The sequence below is a fragment of the Akebia trifoliata genome, chromosome 11, assembly GCF_017979445.1.
Source record: "Akebia trifoliata isolate Shusen 1 chromosome 11, ASM1797944v1, whole genome shotgun sequence".
Taxonomy (NCBI): domain Eukaryota; kingdom Viridiplantae; phylum Streptophyta; class Magnoliopsida; order Ranunculales; family Lardizabalaceae; genus Akebia; species Akebia trifoliata.
Window position 1 is genome coordinate 42200621 of NC_141385.1, and position 24522 is coordinate 42225142.

Sequence of the window (24522 nt, forward strand, 5' to 3'; positions counted from 1 at the left end):
ATGCTGAAAAAAAGTGCTGAAGCGATAAACACTTCGTTTTTTTCAACACGGACAAGTATGCCCTTCATTTTTTTGAGCATGGACAAGTATGCCCTTATTCTTAAAAGGATATTACCTTTTATATCCCATGGATAAGTATATAAGCACCCCACAAATTAATAAACCCACACCATGGCTAAATTATTTTGTCTTATATGGGTTAAAATTTTTTAAATGAGTTGATTTTTGGTGAGGATGATCTCCTTATAAGTATATAAGCATCCCACAAATTAATAAACCCAAACCATAGCTAAATTATTTTGTCTTATATGGGTTAAAGTTTTGGAATAAGTTGATTTTTGATGAGGATGATCTCTACAATGAGGAGATCATCCTCACCAAAAATCAGCACATCCTAAAACTTCTAACCCTATCAAAACAAGTTCAAGAATCGTAAATCTTCCTTTTTTTTTTTTTTTTTGAAAACTATCTTTGACGAGTTAGAAATTTCAAAATAGACTAATTTTTGGTGATGATGATTTCTAGACCATATAGACCATCCTCACTAAAAATTTGCTCATTCCAAAAACTTTAATCCATATAAAAAAAAAAATTGGCTATGGTGTGGGTTGCCTTTATTAATTCATAAGGTGCTTTTATAATTACACATCTTTTATTTCTATCGAAAAATATTCATCCAAAATTAAATTCTTTTAATGTTGATTTCAAATTTTGGTGACTTTTATGACATTATTATTTTTAATTTGAAATTTGTGGGCTTTTATAAATAGAAATTATTATTTATAAATTAAATATTTGAGTATTATTTATTATTTAAAAATAAATTGTATTTTAATTTTATAAAAAAATAATATATTTTATTGTGTTTGATAAGAAATAGGCATTTGAAACATGCAAAAAATGTATAATATGATTGCAAGGGTAACAAAGACAATTTATCAGTTTCAGCAATGTGTAACAAACATGATTCAACATCTAAACAAACAACTTATTCAGCACTTAAATTCAGCGCTTATAAGTTTCAGCGCTTAATGCTATTCAACACTTATTTTTTTCAGTTTAACAAACAACACCTTAGTCTAGAACCTTTTTAGCCAAAAGTTACACTTTGTTACCTTTCCAAGATGTTATTTTCTCAATTATTATTGGTGTTTTTATGGCTTAATCTCTCTCTTATAATTTGTTACTTTGCCAATTTATTTTTTTGAAAAATGCTGAAATGACTTCCTTGGGCACTGGAATCAACACTGTGATGATGTGATGGTGGTGGTCATGAAAAAGAAAATCTATTATTCTTTGTTCACTGCCACATCAGTACAGTGTTGAGTGTAGTGTCGAAGGAAGTTAGTTTCAAAAGACTCTTTTTTTTCTATTTAGTATTGATATTTTCATAATTCCCTCTTTTGGGATCGGATACTCTGTAGCCATATTTTCATGTAGCACCTTGTAGCTCTTCTTTTACTGTCTACAATTTTCAAACACTTTTCAACGGTGACATGTAAGTTTGTCGGTGATGTGACACTTTCATAATCGTCTAAGAGCGCTACAGGGCACTTCAGGAAAATAGAGCTACAGTCAAGATTTTTCTTAAAGATACATGATATATTTATCTCAACCATCCCTAATTTCATATTTTAATGGTTGAGTTTACACGTTTGTTTTTTCATTAATCTACACTACTCCTCGATCATTTTCAAAATATTAATAAAAAGTTGAATGATTTATCTTAGTACAATGTTTTAAGAACCAAACCAATGAATATATAAAAAATATGATCATATATTGGATGGACCTTGGCTTAATTTGGCTGGACCAATTTACATTTTTTAAGAATTTTGTAGTTAGTCGTCAAGTACTAATGTGAATATCTATCAAAGAGTATCTGATGTTTAAAGAAGAATAAATCTTCAGTAAAATAATATTTTAAATAGTTAAGTCTCTCCTCTTTTTTTTTTTCTTTCTTATATTAATGGACCTACTTTAAAATCTAATTAGGTAATTTTCTTATGCCTCTTTCACGAATTTTTCAGAATCTCGAGGCTCCATGATTGTCCATTTTTGAGATTCTTACAACCAGTTACGTTTTTAAATTGACATCCCATATAAGAAGACAGACCGTCCTGTAGAGGTAGTTAAATATATCTCTCATGAATTAATATCCTGTCCCTATTCTTACTAAATTATCTTGTGCTAGATCTACTCCTACTCCGATTGAGATAATTTCGAGGAGTAGAATTTCTTCATGATTAGTTTTGTATTTTTACCCGTCCAACACACAATTGATGAACATATGCTTTTATACAATTAAGTGGGTTAATATGATACCTTCAACCTATCTCAGGACATGACTGAAAAAGCATCTATGGTTCCTATCCACTTTCATGTCAACATGTGCGGTATGAGGTCCAATCTTGAGGTCACTCCAGCACAACTCTATATGAAAATATGTAGTAACAAGATTTACACCACAGTTTTAGAACTCGTCCAAGACCAATTTGATTGAGGAAACATGTGACAATCTTGTAGGCAATTAGGCAAGATGGTAAGTATGTATGTCAATCATCACATTGACTTGTTGAAGATTTAAAATGAATTATACATTATTTTATAATATCGATTGAGTTTATAAAAATAATAAATTTGTCAATGAATTAAATATTTTTGTCAACATAAGATAAGAACAACAAGGGTAGAGACAAATCCCACCTTATGATTAGGTAAACATGTTTCTTTAAACCTCAATGAATTTTGAGTTTTAAAGAAACATGTTTATTTGAGAATATTGGGAGTAATCTTATGTTTTAAATTTAATGACATGTCCCTAAACTATGGTCATCTCTTATATAATAATAAATAAAAAAAAGATCTAAATTAATAAAACATTAACAATCAAATAAATTGATAAAGTTTTTTATTTGATCGGGTATATTTTTATAATTTAGATTAAACAACTTAATTTATAAAATTGTTCAAAAGGTATTTCAAGTATTTTTTTTTTCTTAAAAAAATCTTCAAAAGATTCTTAATTGGTGAATGTTCATCACGTGGGACTTAGAAAAAAAAATCTTCAAAAGATTCTTAATTGGTGAATATACATCACGTGGGACTTAAATGGTCCATAAAAGCCCCTTCGAGTCCTTGTCCCATTGCCTTGTCTAAGGAGAGTATGTATGTCAATCATCACATTGACTTGTTGAAGATTTAAAATGAGTTATACATTATTTTATAATATCGATCGAGTTTATAAAAATTATAAATTTGTCAATGAATTAAATATTATTGTCAACATAAGATAAGACCAAGGGTAGAGACAAATCCCACCTTATGATAAGGTAAACACGTTTCTTTAAACCCCAACAAATTTTGAATCTTAAAGAAACACATTTATTTGAGAATATCGGAAGTAATCTTATATTTTAAATTTAATGACATGCCCTTAAACTATGATCATCTCTTATATAATAATAAATAAATAAAAAGATCTAAATTAATAAAACATTAACAACCACATAAATTGGTAAAGTTTTTTATTTTGTCGGGTATATTTTTATAATTTAGTTTAAAGAACTTAATTTATAAATTGTTCAAAATGTACTTCAAGTATTTTTTTTTTCTTAAAAAAATCTTCAAAAGATTCTTTATTGGTGAATGTTTATCAGGTGGGGATTTAAATGGTCCACGAAGAGTCCCTTTCAGTCGTTGGCCCATTCCTTAATGTGTGGGATCACATATATATATATATATGTAATCTTTCCATAACCTTGTCTGAGGAGAGGAGAGTCGTTAATTATTTACTAGAACCAGTCGACTCAGCTATCAACTATGTCTGGAATACTTCATGTAGCTATGTACCCATGAAGAGTCCCTTACAGTCAGTGGTCCATTCCTTAATGTGTGCGAACAACCCTACCTAACCCCTCTAAATACAGGATCACATATATATGTAATCTTTCCATTACCTTGTCTGAGGACAGGAGAGGAGAGGAGAGTTGTTAATTATTTACTAGAACCAGTCGACTCAGCTATCAACAATGTCTGGAATACTTCATGTAGCTATGTACCCATGGTTGGCGATGGGCCATATTACTGCTTTCTTTCGTCTAGCCGTGAAACTGGCTCAAAGGGGTCATCGAATCTCCTTCTTTATACCATGTAAAACCCAATCCAAAATAGAACCTTTCAACCTACACCCGGATCTCATCCAGTTTATCCCAGTTGTGATCCCTCATGTCGATGGACTTGTACAAGGTGCAGAGACCACCAAAGATATTCCATCCTATATGATTTCCCTCCTCGCTAAAGCCATGGACCGCACCCAGAACGATATCGAAGCTTATTTGCGTGATCTAAAGCCTGATTTAGTGTTCTTTGATGTCGCCTACTGGATTCCTACTTTAACAAACCGACTTGGCATCAAGTCTGTTTATTATTACATCCCCGGCGTGGCATATCTTGCTTATTTACTAGTCCCTGCTCGCGGACAAAATGAGGAAAATCATCCATTAGAGGTCCAACTCATGCAACAACCTAAAGGCTTTCCACCTTCCACTGTCAAGTTCCGACTCCATGAAGTCCGTAGCTTGATTGGTTGTGATGGTGGAGAAGACTTTGGTGATGGGATCTCATACGAGAAGCGTCACATGATATCCTTTTCAGAATGCACTGGAATTTCATTCAGAGCATGCCGAGAGATCGATGGACCTTTCTATGATTACCTCAAAACCCAATATTGCAAGCCAATGTTTTTATCTGGGCCTGTCTTTTCGGACCCACTAACAACCCCGTTGGAACAACAGTGGGATAAGTGGCTTGGTAAACACAAGGCAGGTTCTGTAGTGTATTGTTCATTTGGGAGTGAATGTGCGATGAACAAGGATCAGTTTGAGGAATTGTTACTTGGTTTTGAGTTAATGGGTTTGCCATTCTTGATGGCTTTAAAACCACCACAAGGAGTTGATAATATTAAAGACGCGTTGCCAAAGGGGTTCGAAAATAGGGTGGAAGGAAGAGGTGTGATCACCAGTGAATGGATGCAGCAGCAATTGATACTAGCGCACCCATCAGTGGGATGTTTTGTAACCCATTGTGGGGCAGGATCCATATCTGAGGCCTTGACGAATGAATGCCAACTGGTGTTGTTGCCAAATTCAGGGGATCAAATTCTTCAAGCAAGGCTACTGAGTGGGGATCTCAAGGTTGGAGTGGAGGTTGAGAAGGGAGAAGAGGATGGGTTGTTTACAAGGGAGAGTGTGTGCAAAGCAATTAAGTTGGTGATGGATGAAGAAAGCCAAGTAGGCAGAGAAGTGAGAGCTAATCATGCTAAGTTGAGGGGGATTTTGTTAAGTGACGGCTTTGAATCTTCATACATTGATAGTTTTATCAAGAACTTGCAAGATCTCTGCTCAAGCTAATTGTGTGTGTGTGTGTGTTTCAGTGCTACATCGTCCAAGTCCCATTATTATATATATGGGTTCCAATCCATCGTCCAAGTCCATCGTCGTGTAATAATTCTATTTTGGAACATCTATGATTTTCCAAATTGTGAGTGTCATCGTTCAATTGTTTGTTTATCTTTTAGTCAAGGAAATGTTTGTTTTTCAATTTATTCAAAATAAACTTGTGTAATGATTTTCTAACTCGACTCTAATAGAATAACTAGAAAACTCACTGACGTGGCTAGATTTTTCCCTTGGGATCCACAGCTGTACATCCCCGTAAATCTGTGCAGTTGTGTATCCCGAGGAGAAAAAATCTATGATTCTTGCACATGCCACGTAAGTGAGTTTTTGAGTTATTCTGTCAAACTTTGTTAGGGTAATTTTAACCCGAGTCGTGCTGGGGTGACACAGGATTTACTGCAATTCTCACAATTCTGACGTGGAGATGTGTACATAACCATAGATGATCTTTCCTCGTATTGCGTGGGAACACATTTTCAATTATGTGCACATCCCACATCAGAATTGTGACAAATCGCAGTACATATCCTGTGTCACCTCATCATTTTCATTTTAATCCGAGTGATTGTTTGCTCGCAGCGCAACACCATTGTGACATGTAACACTGATGTCATAAGCAATAAGAGGAGAACTCTCTTTACCGCCCATAGTGAAAAAACGAAATTTCCTCATTACATTACGAAAAATATTTAAATTACTCATAAATCTAAGATCCACCAATCACGTATACCCACGTGTATTGAATGGATTTCCTAATTTACAAAATTACCATTGTATGCTTAACGTGGTAAACACTGACGAGTATGTGAGCAACAATTCTGCGAGCAAAAAAAGACTCATTAGATCACCTTGTGGCATTAAAAGAAAATCTAGGATCCACCAATCAAAAGTACCTATGTGTATCGAATTGCATTCCTAATTTATAAAAGTATCCCTATTAGTTATAAAACTACCCTTGTATGCTTGAAATAGCAAGCACCAAGGAGTCTGTAAGCAAAAAGTGACTCCATGATCCAATACCACAGTATTGTAGATGACAAAATTCTATGAATTTTAAATAAAAAAAAAAGAGTTATCTTTCACCGTTGAATTTTAATTTGAAATTTACGTGCCCAGTAGCCACACACACACACACATATATATATATGGGGAGCGGTTCAACGGCCCTAAAGTTTGCCAAACCTTTTTCAAAACATGGGTTAGAAGCTTTGGAACGAGTTGATTTTTTGTGAGGATGATCTTTACGATGAAGAGATCATCATTTCCAAAAATCAGCTCATTTTGAAATTTCTAACCCTAATTTACAAATTAAATAATCGTGGACCGTCAAATTTTTGTAAATCACTTTTGATGGGATTAGAAGTTTTGGAATAGGCTGATTTTCGGTGAGGATGATCTCATCATAGAGATCATCCTCACAAAAATCAGTTATTCCAAAACTTCTAACCCATGTTTTGAAAAAATTTTGGCAAACTTTAGCGTTGCTAAACCGCTCCTATATATATATATATATATATATATATATGGGTCACGTTCCTAAGACTCATATTGGGACTCACATTGCTACACACCGTTTTGTCTTATATGGGCAAAAATGTTTGGAATGAGCTGATTTTTTTTGAGGATGATCTCTGTGATGAGGGGATCATCCTGGCAAAAAATCATCCCATTCCAAAACTTCTAACCCCATCAAAATTGATTTACAAAAATTGGACGGTCTAAAATTTTTCAACAAAAATTGGACAGTCTAGAAGTTTCAGAATGAGCTGATTTTTGGCAAAGATGATCTCCTCACCATAGAGATCATCCTCACAAAAAATCAGCCCATTCCAAATATTTTTGCCCATATAAGACAAAACGGTGTGTCGCAATGTGAGTCCCAATATGAGTCTTAGGAACGCTGTTCTATATATATATATATATATATATATATATATATATATATATATATATAGAATGGCGTTATTACGACCCCCTTTGCGACACACCATTTTGTCTTATATGGGCAAAAATGTTTGGAATGGGCTGATTTTTTTTTTTTGAGGATGATCTCTGTGATGAGGGGATCATCCTGGCAAAAAATCATCTCATTCCAAAACTTCTAACCCCATCAAAATTGATTTACAAAAATTGGACGGTCTAAAATTTTTCAACTAAAAAACATGAGGCTAGAAATTTCATAATGAGCTGATTTTTGGCAAGGATGATCTCCTCACCATAGAGATCATCCTCACAAAAAATCAGCCCATTCCAAACATTTTTGCCCATATAAGACAAAATGGTGTGTTGCATAGGGGGTCTTAATAACCCTATATATATATATATATATATATATATATATATATATATATATATATATATATATATATATATATTTGGGGGCGATTCAAGGGACATATGTAAAAAACAATGGTTTTTCAAAATATGGGTTAGAGGTTTTTGATTGAGTTAATTTTTTGCGAGTATGATGACTATGATGAGAAGATCATCCTCACAAAAAATCAGCTCAATCTGAAACTTCTAAATCCATCAAAAGTGATTTACAAATTATTGGCAAAAAATCAATGATCCACATTCTAAATCACTTTTAATGGGGTTAGAAGTTTCAGATTGGACTAATTATTTTTTTTTTCGGATGATCTTCCCATCATAAAGATCATCCCAATAAAAAATCAGCTCAATCCAAAACTTCTAACCCATATTTTGAAAATTTATTAATGTTACATTGTTTTTTCATATGTCCCTTGATCCCTACCATATATATATAAGGGGTAGTGTTCAAAAGTCAAAATTATAGTCAAAGTGTTTTGTCTTACATGAGTAAGAAGCTCAGAATGGACTGACTTTTTGTGAGAATGATCTCTATGCTGATTAGATCATCCTCACAAAAATCAGCCCATCCAGAAACTTCTAACCTCATGTTAACAATGTAATAAAGACTACAATTGGTATAAAATGAAATTTGAACTGCAAAGGAAAGGTGGCTTTCTAATAATTGCTTTCATGGTGAAAGTAATTGAAGATTTTAAGTACAGCCAAAGTATCTCAAGAAGTTACCTAATGGATGATGTATATGCAGAAAAAAATTACAACCCCCAGTTTAGCCAATTAAAAGTAAATATAAACCAAAATACCCACCAAAAAACCACTACAGATCAGAACCCCATCAATGCTCCATAGATCAGTCCTTTTTCTTGCAACTGATGGTCCAGCATCAACAGAAATTTTTGTAAATAATTTTGTTAATAAAGTGAATAATAATAAATGCAGTTAATCAGTGATACTTAATACGAAAAAAAAAATTAAGATTCCAAGGTTACCACTAAACACAAGTTCACAATCGATTTGACTTAACCAATTGATCAACATTACCATGGCCAAAAATCAGCCCTTTATATATATATATATATATATATGGGAGCCGTTCGGGTGCCAACTATTTGTCCTACATGGGTTAGAAGTTTTGGAATGGGCTGATTTCTGGTGAAGATGATCTGCGTGACGAGGAGATCATCATCACCAAAAATCAGCTTATTCTGAAACTTCTAACCCCATCAAAAGTGGTTTACGAAAAATGGATGGTTCACGATTTTTCAACTCATAAACATGGGGTTAGAAGTTTCAGGATGGGCTGACTTTTTGCAAAGATCTCCTCATTGGCCAACACATTTTTTCCTACATAGTTTAGAAGTTTTAGAATGGGCTGATTTTTTATGAAGATGATCTCATTCTGAAACTTCTAAACCATGTAGGAAAAAATGTGTTGGCCAAATAGTTGATGCCGAGCGGAACCCTATATATATATATATATAGGGTTGGGTTATTACGACCCCTTTGCGACACACCATTTTGTCTTATATGGACGAAAATGTTTGGAATGGGCTGATTTTTTGTGAGGATGGTCTCTATGGTGTGGAGATCATCCTTGCCAAAAATCAGCTCATTATGAAACTTCTAGCCCTATGTTTACAAGTTAAAAAATTTTAGACCGTCCAATTTTTGTAAATCAATTTTGATGGGGTTAGAAGTTTTGGAATGGGATGATTTTTTTGCCAGGATGATCCCCTCATCACAGAGATCATCCTCACAAAAAATCAGCCCATTCCAAACATTTTTGCCCATGTAAGACAAAATGGTGTGTCGCAAAGGGGGTCGTAATGGTGGTCGTAATAACGCCATCCATATATATATATATATAGGATTGGGATCTATTGACTCCTAAGAATGACTCATGAAAAAAACGTAATCCCAACCTTTTAAATGCAAAATCCAATAGTTGAGATCTATGAGTATTTTGATAATACAAATCTCAAAGATACTTATCCCAAGGATAGATCTTATCCATTGGATTTTGCATTTAAAAAGTTGGGATCATGTGTTTTTTTTCATGAGTCATTCTTAGGAGTCAAGAGATCCTGACCATATATATATATTAGAGTTCACCCATGCTTATAACACAGCTATCATCTCTCGGGTTAAGGGGTAAAAGCGAAAAAAATAAAGTTATAGAGGTATTATTATTATAAAAAAAAAATTGAGATTAAAAGTGTCAAAAATGAAAAACAATAAAGTGGGTAAAAAATGAAATATAATATAATTAGAGAAGGTGAAGAACAAATAAAATAAAGTCAGTCCCAAGAAACTATAACTTGATGGAAAGGTATTATTAAAAAAAATTAAGATTAAAGAGATAAGAGATGAAAAATAATAAATTGAATTAAAGGGGCAAAAGTGAAAATATAGTAAAGTTAGAAGGCATCTTCTTTCACGTTAAAGGGGTAAAAGTGGAAAAAATAGAGTTTAAGAGAAATTATTAAAAAATTAAGATTAAAAGAGTAAAAGATGAAAAATAATAAAATGGATTAAAGGGGTAGAAAAGAAAATATAGTAGGTAAAGAATAAAGGAAATAAATGATTGATGGGAGGTCTAACCCACAAAACTGTAAATGATTGGACGTTTGTATCACATACAACTGTTCCAACTTAGTTGTGTTTTATATATATATATATATTGGGGCGGTTCAAGGGCCATATGAGAAGACATATGAAAAACTTTCGTTTTTCAAAATAAGAGTTAGAGGTTTTGGATTGAGCTGATTTTTTGCAAGAATGGTCACTAATGAAAAGATCATCCTCACAAAAATCAGCTCAATCAGAAACTTCTAAATCCATCAAAAGTGATTTACAAATTAGTGATAAAAATTGGTAAAAAATCGACGGTCCACATTCTAAATCACTTTTAATGGGGTTAGAAGTTTCAGATTGGGCCGATTTTATTTTTTTTTGGATGATCTTCCCATCATAGAGATCATCCTCACAAAAAATCAGCTCAATCCAAAATTTCTAACCTATATTTTAAAATTTTATTAAAAACAATCAAGGGCCATATGAGAAAACATATGTAAAAACTTTCGTTTTTCAAAAAAATTTAAAATATGAGTTAGAAATTTTGGATTGAGCTGATTTTTTGTGAGGATGATCTCTATGATGGGAAGATCATCCAAAAAAAAAAAAAAATCAACCCAATCTGAAACTTCTAACCCCATTAAAAGTGATTTAGAATGTGGACCGTCGATTTTTTACCAATTTTTATCACTAATTTGTAAATCACTTTTGATGGATTTAGAAGTTTCTGATTGAGCTGATTTTTTGTGAGGATGATCTTTTCATCATAGTGACCATCCTTGCAAAAAATCAGCTCAATCCAAAACCTCTAACTCTTATTTTGAAAAACGAAAGTTTTTTCATATGTTTTCTCGTATGGCCCTTGAACCACCCCCATATATATATATATATATATATGGAGACGGATCATAGGACATGTGTAAAAACAATGTAATAATAATAAATTTACAAAATATAGGTTAGAAGTTTTGAATTAAGCCGATTTTTTTAGGATGATCTCTATGATGAGAAGATCATCCTAAAAAAACATCAGTCCAATCTGAAACTTCTAACCCCATCAAAAGTGATTTAGAATGTGGACCGTCGATTTTTTACCAATAATTTGTAAGCCACTTTTGATGGACTTAGAAGTTTCAGATTGAGCTGATTTTTTGTGAGGATGTTCTTCTCATCATCGAGATCATCCTCACAAAATATCACCTCAATCCAAAACCTCTAACTCATATTTTGAAAAACCATTGTTTTTACATATGTCCCATGATCCGCTCCCTATATATATATATATATATATATATATAGGGAGGCGTTCGGAGGCATCAGTTTCGTCAGCCATTTTAACAAAAGTTACCCGACCGTTGGATATAATTAAATCGGACGGTCGAGATTGCTTATTACGTTTAAATGATAACTTATAAGTTTTTACTGCGCCATCCCTCATCTTTTGACTTATTAGTGTCACCTCCCTGACTAAAAAACAGCAGAGAGTGCTTATTACGTTTAAATGATAACTTATAGGTTTTTACTGCGCCATCCCTCATCTTTTGACTTATTAGTGTCCCCTCCCTGAGTGAAAAACAGCAGAGAGAACTCGTCTGTTCTCTCTAAAAGTCTCGAACAACCCTCCTCTGTTCTATCTCATCTGTTCTCTCTAAAAGTCTCGAACAACCCTCCTCTCTCTCGCTGCAACTCCTCGACGAAAACCTCTCTCTCTCTCTCTCTCGCGACGCCGAAACCCTCGAACCTCCTCACTCTCACTCTCTCTCGTTAAACCCTCCTCTCTCTCGTTGCAACTCCATCGACGAAGCACGAACACGAACACGAATGGCTCCTGCAAGCTCCACGTACCACATGTCTGGAGACATCTTCCATAGAACGAACCCACCCGTTTCAGCAGCTCTAGAGGCGTTCCGGGTTCTCATGACTTTTGTGGCTGTCTCGATCTCAGCAGCTAGCATCTTCACCTTTCCCATGACATAGGCATTGCGAATGGAGTTCTGCAGCTTTACACCTCCTGAAGCAGCTGTGTATTGCTGCAATATATACTGAGCGGACGAAGTTTCCTGCAACAGTAACCACACAGTGAAAACGGAGTTAATTTACAGGGTTTTAGTAAATCAAAGGAGAATGAAGAATCTCAAAACAGAGAATGATTCTCTCTCTGCCCTCTAACATTACTCTAACAAAACAATTTTTAGCCATCAACACCAATTCCTCTAACCATCAACATCTCATTAAGATGCAAATTTAAGAACTTTCTTGTTCTGCTCTCCAAATAAAGGCAACACAGAGATACTCATTTACATGCTTCCCTAGAAATAGCAACAATCTCACGACCCATCTTAGAATTAAAGAAATTTGGGGGAAGAATTAAAGAACAGTGCTTCCATGTGAACATTCACAAAATTAAAACAAAACCCAAAATAAGCATTCCTCTACAGAAAACCAAAACTAAAAACACACACAAAATAAAAGAAAGAAAAAGATAGACAAATCCATTTTCTCTGAAACTCAAACCTACCCAAACGCACAAAAAAAATATTGTTTTACCAAAGAAAAAACTCTCAAGAAAACAAAAGCTTCTGAAAATGAAGACTTGTTTGGATTGCCATTTACGCGGAAAAGTGGAAAAACAGCCTCGAGAGCTTCTTTGAGCGAGAAAATGTGGTAAAATAAATGTCAAAAACTGATGAAATTTGGAAACTGAGAAAGGAAGAAAGGGGGACTCACAATGGGTGTGTCTTTGATACTAAGGTGAGGGAGAGGATCAGAGGTGCTAACGTGCACCGGTGCGAGAGGAGCACCCATGACACCAAGCAGGAGCCTCAGATCGGACCGTTTATAAGCGTTAGAAGAAACGGAAGGAGTCCGAGAGAGCTGACCCTTCATCCAATGTCCCCACCCTTCCCTCTTCGAATCACCATTCTCAGACCCATCTTGATCAGGCCCTTCCATCACTCTCTGCTGTTTTTTAGTCAGGGAGGTGACACTAATAAGTCAAAAGATGAGGGATGGCGCAGTAAAAACTTATAAGTTATCATTTAAACGTAATAAGCAATCTCGACCGTCCGATTTAATTATATCCAACGGTCGGGTAACTTTTGTTAAAATGGCTGACGAAACTGATGCCTCCGAACGCCTCCCATATATATATATATATATATATATATATATATATATATATATATATATATATGAGAGAGAGAGAGAGAGAGAGTCTACCAAAGAGCCTATTAATTATGCAACAATCAGGTTCATCCTATTGAAAACCTCCCCTATACCTAGGCCTGTCAACACACATTGCGACACACATATAGACAACGTGTTTGTCTTATATGGGCAAAAATGTTTGGAATGGGCTGATTTTTTGTGAGGATGATCTCTGTGATGAGGGGATCATCCTGGCAAAACATCATCCCATTCCAAAACTTGTAACCCCATCAAAATTGATTTACAAAAATTGGACGGTCTATAATTTTTCAACAAAAATTGGACGGTCTAGAAGTTTCATAATGAGCTGATTTTTGGCAAGGATGATCTCCTCACCACAGAGATCATCCTCCCAAAAAATCAGCCCATTCCAAACATTTTTGCCCATATAAGACAAAACGCGTTGTCTATATGTGTTTTGAAATGGTTGTCGTTTGAACCTGACCCTATATATATATATAAATAATCCCTCTCTCTCTCTCTCTTTACACTCACTCTGTCTCACTCATAAAGACGAGACAAAGACAACTCACTTACACACACTCTCTCTTAAATAAAGACAAGATATATCCTTTTTTTTCTCTCTCTCTCTCTCTCTCTCTCTCTCATAAATACGAGACATCTCTTTTTGTTTCTTTTTTTTTCTCTGTAAGACGAGACAAGGTCGATAACTTTTCTTCCCCTCTCCCTCTCTCAACTCAAACAACTGTGCAAATACTCTGTAAATGATTTCCATGGCGCGCCTGGGCTTCAATTCAACTAGAATTAGAAACTATAAGCTTGAAATTCAAGACCAATGGTAGATATTAAAGGGAAGAAAGTTTGCGAGGAAAGAAGATTTGTGAGCTTGCCGTCTGTAATTGTATACTTTCACTTCAGTATACCAAGCATTTTCCAAACAAGATCATCAATGGTATAACTTTAAAGGATGCATTGATACGATGAGCGATGAATTGGGTGTTCTTTTGCCAGAAAAAATCTTATTTTTCAGGTAATTTTTTTATTTTATTTAACTCTTATTTTACCTGTAAATTAACTGTAAAAAATCAAAGATTTTTTTATTATTTAAATTCGAATCGAATATTTTCGGATATCCGATAATTTTTTCGGATGCGAATTCGAATAGTGGGTAGTGATATCCGATCGGATTCGAATTCGAATATTACTATTTTTTTTTCGGATTCGAATTCGGATATAGTAGTATCCGATCGGATACCTATCCGTTGACAGCCCTACCTATACCCCCCCACCCCAAACAAAAACAAAAACAAAAACAAAAAAAAAAAACCTACAAAGGGTTGAGATGATCGGGCTAATTTTTGCACAAGAACATGACCAGAACAGTTCGAGACCACCCTCAATATGCTTGCCAAATGTACCATAGAGATCCTTCATTACTTTATTTACAAAAATAGTATAACAACATTCTCTAGTAGCCAAAATATTGTGACCCTCATTGATTAGGAATAGAAACCAATGTAAATAAAATTATTTCCCATAATCAAAATTCAAGTGCTAGAGACAAAATTCTTGTCAAAAACTGAAATGATGAAAGAAACAGCTTACCATGTGGAGCTATAACTCTGTTTGGGTGATTTTACTAGATAGATTTGAGCTTAGCCAATTCGTGTAACACGTGGTTGACGGCTCTCTCAAAAAAGCCTACTATTCCCTTGTCTTTTGTTATTCTTATTAAATATTACAGTATACTTACTCTATTGAAAAAAAAAAAAGTAAACAATACCTAATAGAACCTGAATTAAAATAAAATTCAATAACACTTTCAGTGATGTATACGAAAAAATAGACAAAAAAAATGAATGAAACCGAAACTAAAATTTAATTCTATGTCCTTAAGATAATATTTGCCCCACACTGGTGCTCATGATCTTTGGCGACTGTCTATCAAGATATAACGATCTCCTTCTTGTGATAGTAGCACTTCAAACCAGAACAACAAGCAAATAACTAGGATTTGCACTCTTTTTTTTTTTTATGAAACTAATATGAGGAATAATCAAGAAAAATTCTATAAAAACGCAATGAATGATTGACTATAAATAGAATAAACATGGAATTAAACACCTATTCATGGAGGGATATGACTGTTGGAAAGGGTACTACACCTACTAACATTTAATATACCTCTTTGAAGATGTACATAACTCTTGGAAAATGTACATTTAATACATATTTTTTAAGAGATATATAACTCTTGGAAAATGTATTGCAACTCTTAACAATTTTCTGTCTACATGACTATTTTGAACAGATTTTGTAATTACCCATGTAACTATTGGTATGAACCCAAACTCTAATTTATCATTCATTATTCCAACAATCTCCACATGAATGAAAATTAACTGGAAAAAAAAATGCAAATGAAAATGTAGACACTTGAGAGAGTATGATTGAAAAATAATTGCATCGAAATAGGTAGCTTGTGACTTTAAACCTAGATAATAGAATTCACACAATTCTTTTTTGGATATAATTAATTTTCACGGTTGTGTTCATTTTAGCACTGAACAATTCCTGGTTTCATAAGTGTTCTAGATGATTTTAACCTCTAAAATTCTAATAGAAGTAACCCCCCTTTGACACTCATATATGTAATTTCCTATTAAGAATATCCTACCATACATTATTTAAACTTTCAAATTATAGTAATCGTTAAAAGCATAGTTTATTCTAATACATGTTCTAGGTAACACTGTTTCACCATATGAATGATTGGAAGTACTTTTCTTCCCAGTATTATTATTGAATCATACACAGTTTGGTTATCCATTTAGAACCTAGGTCTTGGGATCTCCAGTCAACTAGGTTGGGTTGCCACTATGAAGACTTTTTAAGTATAAGCTTTAATCTCATTTCCCTTAATGAGCAGTTAATTTTATCTCTCGACAAACCTTTAGTAAATGAATCTGCAAGGTTGTCATTCGATTTAATATAATCTATGAAAATTATTTCATTTGAGAGTAATTGATTTACGGTATTGTGTCTTCGACAAATATGTCGAGATTTATCGTTATATATGTTATTTTGTACATTTCCAATTGTTGATTGACTATCACAATGTATACATATTGTTGGCACGAGTTTTGATCAACATGGAATATCTTCTAAGAAATTATGAAGCCATTCAACTTCTTTTCCAACTTTATCTTAAACTATAAATTCAGATTCCACAATGGATCTAACGATACATGTTTTTTTTTTAATTTTCATAATATGGCTGGACCTCCAAATACATATCCACTAGTGGACTTGAAATCCTTAGTGTCTAATATCCAATTAGCATTATTATACCCTTCAAGTAAAATTTGATATCTTGTAAAGTGCAACCCACAATTTAAAGTGTATCTTAGATATCTAAAAATCTTAATTATTGTCGTCCAATGATCTTTTCCTGAATTACTTGTAAATCTACTAAGTTTATTAACTGAGTATGTTATGTCAAGATGTGTGCAGTTCATGACATATATAAAACTGCCTATGATACGAGCATATTCTATCTGACATATAATTTGACCAGTATTTTTAGCTAGATGTAAATTTATATCTACAAGTGTTTTTACTAGACTATCTCCATATTTATTAAATTTTTATAGTATTTTTTCAATATAGTGTGATTGAGATAATATTAATTTATCAGATGTTTTAAAAATCTTTATTTTTAATATAACATATACAACACCTAAATCTTTTATATCAAAATTTTTAGTAAGTATTTTTTTATAGTTTTAATGATGTCAATATTGCTACCTATAATAAACATATCATCCACATAGAGATACACAACTGCATAACCATCTTGTGTGCTCTTGGCATATACACATTTATGGCATTCATTGGTCTTGAAGCCAGTTGACAACATTTCATTGTCAAATTTTATATGTCATTGCTTTGGTGCTTACTTCAATCCAAAAAAAGACTTAATAAGTCTACACACTTTCTTTTCTTATCTAAGAATGATAAATCCTTTGGGTTGTTTCATATATGCTTCTTCTTTTTATTTACCATTTAAGAAAGTTTTTTTAACGTCCATTTGATGAATTTTAAGCTCATGCAATGCAGCAATTACTGTTAACATTTTAATGGATGTTATCCTGGTAATTATGAATGTATCAAAGAAGTTCATGTCTTCTTTTTTTAAAGCCATTTACTACTAATCTAGCCTTAAACTTATCAATTGTTCCATCAAGTTTTAATTTTCTTTTGAATATCCATTTGTAGCTTTATTATCCGGTGGAAGATTCACTAGCTCCTATGTGTTATTTTATCAAATGAATTCAACTTCACTATTAATAACCTCTTTTCAAAATGGAGTTTCAGGAGTTGTCATTGCTTCCTTATAATTTTGAAGCTCATTTTCTAACAAATAAGTAAAAAAATCAGGTCCAAATGACTTAATTACTTTAACTCTCTTACTACGTCTAGGTTCATCCTCATTTTCTATAGATTTTTATCAATATTCTCTTGAGAACTACTATTTGCAGTACCATGAGTTCTTTTATAAGGTAACATGTCCTAAAAATTGAAGCATTCTTTAACTCAATAATGGTATTAACATGAATATTAGAAACGTCAGATTTGTGCACAAGGAATCGATATGCACTACTATTATACGCATAACCAATGAATAAACAATTAAGGACTTTTTGTTGTATCTTAACATTTTGAATGGTATGACCATTACTTTAACTAAACACCCCCACACTTTTAAATATTTATATGATGATCTTCATCATTTCCATAACTCATATGGAGTTTGGTCTTTTTTCTTTTGAGGATTTTTGTTAAGAATGTGATTTGCGAAAAAATTTGTTTTCCCCACAAATTTTGAGGTAAATTATAACTTATCAACATGACATTCATCATTTCCTTTAAGGTCCGATTTTTGTGTTTAACAACACCATTATATTGAGGTGAATAAGGAACGATAGTTTGGTGAATAGTACCTTGTTCTATACAGAACTCACCAACAAGTATTTCGTATTTACCACTTCTATTGCTTCTTATTACATTTATCTTTTTGCTAAGTTAATTCTCAACTTCATTGTTATAATGCTTAAACATTTCTAAGGCTTCGTTTTTACTCTTTAGCAAATACACATAACAATATCTTGTGCAATCATCAACAAAGGTAACAAAATATTTTTCACCACCTCTGATTTGTACAAATTTTAAATCATATATATCATTATGAGTTAACTCTAAAAGTTTAGTGCTCCTTTCAACGAAATGAAAGGTTATTTTAGTCAATTTAGTCTCCACACATGCTTCAAACTTATGATTTAGGTCAATATGAAATTTATGCAATAAATATAAATTTATTAATATATGCAAGGCATTAAAATTCACATGACCTAATCTATCATGACACACATTAAAAGACCCAAGCACATAAACAAAATAATTAACTTTATTAATATTAGAAATTAAGGACACAATTATCATTACATTCATCTTAAACAGACTTGCTAATTTTTTAATTGAATCAATTCGATGAACATTCAAGTCGAGTTTTAAAATAATGTTTTAATTATTTAAAATTATTTATATTTTTTAATAAATTTAAGGGACAATTACCCCAAAGAACTATTTTTTGGAAATATGTACTAAAAAGTTCCTACCTAACAAATATGGACTCTTTAATACTTATTTTATCAAATATTAGCCTAAAAAAGATTTTTGAAGTGAAAATGTCGTAATTACCCTTTCAATGAATTTTGAAGTTTAAAGAAACATGTTTATTTGAGAATATTGGAAGTAATCCTATGTTTTAAATTTATTGACATGCCCCTTGACTTTGGTCATCTCCTATATAACAATAAAAAAAGATCTAAATTAATAAACATTAAAAAAAATCCTTGCTTTCTCTTCCCAAAACTAGTGATTTTTTGACTTACATAGATGATGATGATAAGGGAAATGAGTATGATTATCATCATCATCAAACTAATTTGATCTATGAATATTAGATTTATTAAAAATATAAATAATTTTAAATAATTAAAACATTATTTTAAAACCCAACTTGAATGTTCATCGAATTGATTCAACTAAAAAATTAGCAAGTTTACTTAAATAAGTCAAATAAAATTATATTGAATTTATAAATAGATTTTAATAAATAAAAATACTTATTTTTTATTTGCAAAAAAATATTAATAACCAAATAAATTGGTAAAGTTTTTATTTGACCGGGTATATTTTTAGAATTTAGATAAAAACAACTTTATAAAGTTGTTAAAAGGGTATTTCAAGTATTTTTCTTTAAAAAATCTTCAAACGATTCTTAATAAGAGAATGTTTTATAACCTGGGACTTAAATGGTCCATATTCTTTTCTAGGGGATTAATCGGTGCATATTCTCAATAAAGAGTCCATTACAGTCATCGTCCCATTCTTTAATGTGGGAACAACCCTACCTGTAGACACCCCATTTTTGTATCCGCCTGATTAATCAAGTCGTCAACCCGATCGCAAAGGTTCCCAATGATGGATGTCTATTCCAATGCTTTATTTTGTTACCAGATATGTTTCAGAAATTCGGATGTGGTATCTCGAACTGACAAAACTTAGAAACCACGCTACGCTAGGAAAATACTACCCCAGAAACATAGAAATCATCATCCTGCAAGCCAAAAAAGAAGTTTCACGATAAAAATCACTAAAAATGATCAAATTACCAAAATACCCCTAACATCAAAACAACCTTAGAGCCTACATTACGCTTAGAAAAATCTGTTCAAATACATAAAACGACAAATCGAAACCAAATAAATCATTTTGCCAATTTTCACAAAATTTGACAAAATTACGAAAATACCCCTCATAAAATTCACGACCATTTCACACAAAAAATTTCAAAAAAGACAAAAACCAACATTCCCATTGAATTCCTTACGAAAAACTGATTTCAAAACATCCTGGAACATTGAAAAACGACTTAAAACGTAAAAAATCCTCTCCGAGGGCAAAATGGTAATTTCACAATTTTAATAATTAAAATTTTCGAAATTAATAAATAAATCATTAAATAATGTAAAGTGAAACATTAATGAAATTAATTATTAAAATTTAAACCAAAAAATTTATCAATCAGGTTTTCAAGCAAAATTGTTGAGGGTTCGCAAGATATTTCTTTAAAGACCCCTCCATTTAGGGGTCCAAAGAATTAAAGATATAATAGAGGGGGGTTCTCCAAAAATTTAAAGTCAATCAAGCAAGACTAAGGTCAAGATATTAAAGTCAATCAAATAAGACTAAAGTCAAAATTAAAGTCAATTAAGTAAGACTAGAGTCAAGTATTAAAGTCAATCTCATAAGACTAAAGTCAAAATCCTAAATCAAAACCCTAATCTAAACTAATCGAGTCAATCTCATAAGACTAAGGTCAAAACCCTAAATCAAAACCCTAATCTAAACTAATCGAGTCAATCTCATAAGACTAAGGTCAAAACCCTAAATCAAAACCCTAATCTAAACTAATCAAGTCAATCTCATAAGACTAAAGTCAAAACCCTAAAACCCTAAAGACTAAGTCAAAACCCTAATTGAAACCCTAAAAGAAACCCTAATCAAACCCTAATGCTTCTAAAAAACTTTATAAATAGGAGCCTCCACACCCTATTTTCGGATCAAAGAAAAAACCCTAGGAAAAGTAGGTAAAGAAGCCTCCATAGCCTCCCCAAAACCCTAATTTTGGAGCCCCAACTCCTTCCCTAATACCCCTACTCCGATTTTAGCCTCAAAAACACCCAAAAACCTCTCAAAAACGTCCCAAAAATCCACAACAAATTCGAAGCACCCAGATCCAAGAAGGAGATACCTTACCTCGGAGATCAGGAATCGGATCCGGAGATAGAACGAAGTAAGGAATACGGTACAAGGAGCCATTCTCACCAGATCTGAGGGAATAGCATTTTTGCAGATCGAAGGTAAGTTTTTTTTTATTATTTTTTTAATCTAGGTTTGTCATTAGCGATGTAACTTTATTTGGGATAAGTAGAGACCGGCAATGGCCGGGCGGGGTTGGTGCCTAACACCTTCCAACTCCGTAACATGATCCCCGGATTCGGATTTTCTGTAGTAGATTAATTTTTATCCATTTTAGAGTCAGTTTGGTTCCTAGACCGTAATAACTAGGTGGCGACTCCCAAACCTCAAGGGTCAAAAGCGGATCCGCGCACCCCGCGGATCGAGGGCGCTTTCACTACCCAACCCCTTTAAATACTATATATAATCAGGGACGGAGCTAGTATGTAACTAGTGGGGGGCAAATGTCCCCAACGAACTTTAAGACACCCCTATATTTTCAACTAAGTACATGCCCCATTTACCCCCCCACCCTTACCTACCTCCAATCCCCCCCCTAAATTATATTTTTGCATCCTCACCTCAATTATCTCCAAATTTGGGACCACCCTCACCTCCCTTCCAAATTTTGGGCCCACCCTCACCTCAATTATATTTTTGCATCCTCACCTACCTCCAATTTTGGGCCCACCCTTCCTTCAATTATGTTTTTGTTGGCCCCACTACAAGAAAAGCCTGGCTTCGCCTCTATATAGAATCTTTCCATTACCTTGTCCGAGGAGAGGAGAGTTGTTAATTATTGACTAGAACCAGTCGACGCAGCTATCAACAATTAATGTCTCGAATACTTCACGTAGCTTAGTCTAGAATCTTTTTAGCCAAAAGTTACACTTTGTTACCTTTCCAAGATGTTGTTTTCTCAATTATTATAGGTGTTTTTATGGCTTAATCTCTCTCTTATAATTTGTTACTTTGCCAATTTATTTTTTTGAAAAATGCTGAAATGACTTTTTGAGCACTGGAATCAATACTGTGATGATGTGATGGTGGTCATGAAAAAGAAAATCTATTATTCCCTGTACACTGCCACATCAGTACAGTGTTGAGTGAAGTGTTGGAGGAAGTCAGTTTCAAACGACTCTTTGTTTTCTGTTGAGTATTGATATTTTCATAATTCCCTCTCTTGGGATCGGATACTCTGTAGCCATATTTTCATGTAGCACGCTGTAGCTCTTCTTTTGAGGTCTACAATTTTCAAACACTTTTTAAAGGTGAAATGTAAGTTTGTCGGTGATGTGACACTTTCATAAGCGCTACAGGGCACTTCAGGAAAATAGAGCCACAGTCAAGATTTGTCTTAAAGATACATGATGGGAAATGTTCATTAACAAATATTTTTCAAAACATGGGTTAGAAATTTTGGAATGACTTGATTTTTTATGAGAATGATCTCTACGGTGAGGAAATCATCATCATCAAAAATCAGCTCATTCCAAAACTTTTAACCCCATCAAAAATGATTTACAAAAAATGAATGATCCACGATTTTTTAACTTGTAAACTGGAGTTAGAAATTTTGGAATGGGCTGATTTTTTATGAGGATGATCTCATCATCGTAGAGATCATCCTCACCAAAAATCAGCCCATTCCAAAACCTCTAACCAATGTTTTGCCAAAATGTTTGTTGCTGAACGGGACCCATACATGATATATTTATCTCAAGCATCCCTAATTTCATATTTTAATGGTTGAGTTTACACGTTTGTTTTTTCATTAATCTACATTACTCCTCGATCATTTTCAAAATATTAATAAAAAGTTGAATGATTTATCTTAATACAATGTTTTAAGAACCAAACCAATAAATATATAAAAAATATGATCATATATTGGATGGACCTTGGCTTAATTTGGCTGGACCAATTTATATTTTGAAAGAATTTTGTAGTTAGTCGTCAGGCACTAATGTGAATATCTATCAAAGAGTATCTGATATTTAAAGAAAAATAAATCTTCAATAAAATAATATTTTAAATAGTTAGGTCTCTCTTCTTTTTTTTTCTTATATTAATGGATCTAGTTTAAAATCTAATTAGGTAATTTTCTTATGCCTCTTTCATGAATTTTTTAGAATCTCAAGGCTCCATGATTGTCCATTTTTGAGATTCTTACAATCAGTTACGTTTTTCAATTGACATCCCATATAATAAGACAAACCGTCCTATAGAAGTAGTTAAATATATCTCTCATGAATTAATATCCTATCCTTATTCATACTAAATTATCTTGTATTAGATCTACTCCTACTCAGATTAAGATAATCTCGAGGAGTAGAATTTTGTCATGATTAGTTTTGTATTTTTACCCATCCAACACACAATTGATGAATATATGCTTTTATATAAATAAGTGAGTTAATATGATACCTTCAACCTATCTCAGGATATGAGTGAAAAAGCATCTATGGTTCCTATCCACTTTCATGTCAAGATATGCGATATGAGATCCAATCTTGAGTCACTCTAGCACAACTCTATATGAAAATATGTAGTAACAAGATTTACACCACGGTTTTAGAACTTTGTCCAAGACCAATTTGATTGAGGTAACATGTGACAATCTTGTAGGCAATTAGGCAAGATGGTGAGCATGTATGTCAATCATCACATTGACTTGTTGAAGATTTAAAATGAATTATACATTATTTTATAATATGGATCGAGTTTATAAAAATAATAAATTTGTCAATGAATTAAATATTTTTGTCAACATAAGATAAGAAAAACAAGGGTAGAGACAAATCCCACCTTATGATTAGGTAAGCATGTTTCCTTAAACCTCAACAAATTTTGAATATTAAAGAAACATGTTTATTTGAGAATATTGGAAGTGATCTTATGTTTTAAATTTAATGACATGCCCCTAAACTATGGTCATCTCTTATATAATAATAAATAAATAAAAGATCTAAATTAATAAAATATTAACAATCAAATAAATTGATAAAGTTTTTCATTTGATGGAGTATATTTTTATAATTTAGATTAAACAACTTAATTTATAAAATTGTTAAAAAGGGATTTCAAGTATTTTTTTTTTTCTTAAAAAAATCTTCAAAAGATT

The 24522-nt window shown here is 32.8% G+C and overlaps 3 protein-coding genes across 3 annotated transcripts in view; 1 reads left to right on the forward strand and 2 right to left on the reverse strand.

Moving 5' to 3' along the window:
- The first annotated feature begins 3773 nt into the window (after positions 1-3773).
- On the forward strand, positions 3774-5636 carry LOC147391783 (cyanidin 3-O-galactoside 2''-O-xylosyltransferase FGGT1-like). The gene has a single exon (XM_086460037.1). It carries the CDS (start codon positions 4032-4034, stop codon positions 5409-5411), a length of 1380 nt encoding a protein of 459 aa, XP_086316163.1. The 5' UTR covers positions 3774-4031; the 3' UTR covers positions 5412-5636.
- Positions 5637-8458: 2822 nt separating this feature from the next.
- Positions 8459-24522, reverse strand: part of LOC147391784 (DNA-directed RNA polymerases IV and V subunit 4-like) — a 39719-nt gene continuing 23655 nt past the window's right edge. Inside the window, exon 10 of the mRNA XM_086459752.1 lies at positions 8459-8659. The gene's annotated coding sequence lies outside the window, so the exon portion shown is untranslated. The remainder of the gene's footprint in view (positions 8660-24522) is intronic.
- On the reverse strand, positions 12116-13336 carry LOC147391785 (uncharacterized). The gene is made up of 2 exons (XM_086459105.1): positions 13092-13336; positions 12116-12424 (listed from the first exon to the last, which is right to left on the reverse strand). The coding sequence occupies exons 1-2, from the start codon at positions 13314-13316 to the stop codon at positions 12116-12118; spliced, it is 534 nt and encodes a 177-aa protein (XP_086315231.1). The 5' UTR covers positions 13317-13336.

Excerpts from the sequence above, each read along its gene's own strand:
- LOC147391783 (XM_086460037.1), top strand. The coding sequence starts at position 4,032 with ATGTCTGGAATACTTCATGTAGCTATGTACCCATGGTTGGCGATGGGC.
- LOC147391785 (XM_086459105.1), bottom strand. The coding sequence starts at position 13,316 with ATGGAAGGGCCTGATCAAGATGGGTCTGAGAATGGTGATTCGAAGAGG. Across the intron at positions 12,425-13,091 it reads GTATCAAAGACACACCCATT|GAAACTTCGTCCGCTCAGTA; the intron begins GTGAGTCCCCCT and ends TTACTGTTGCAG.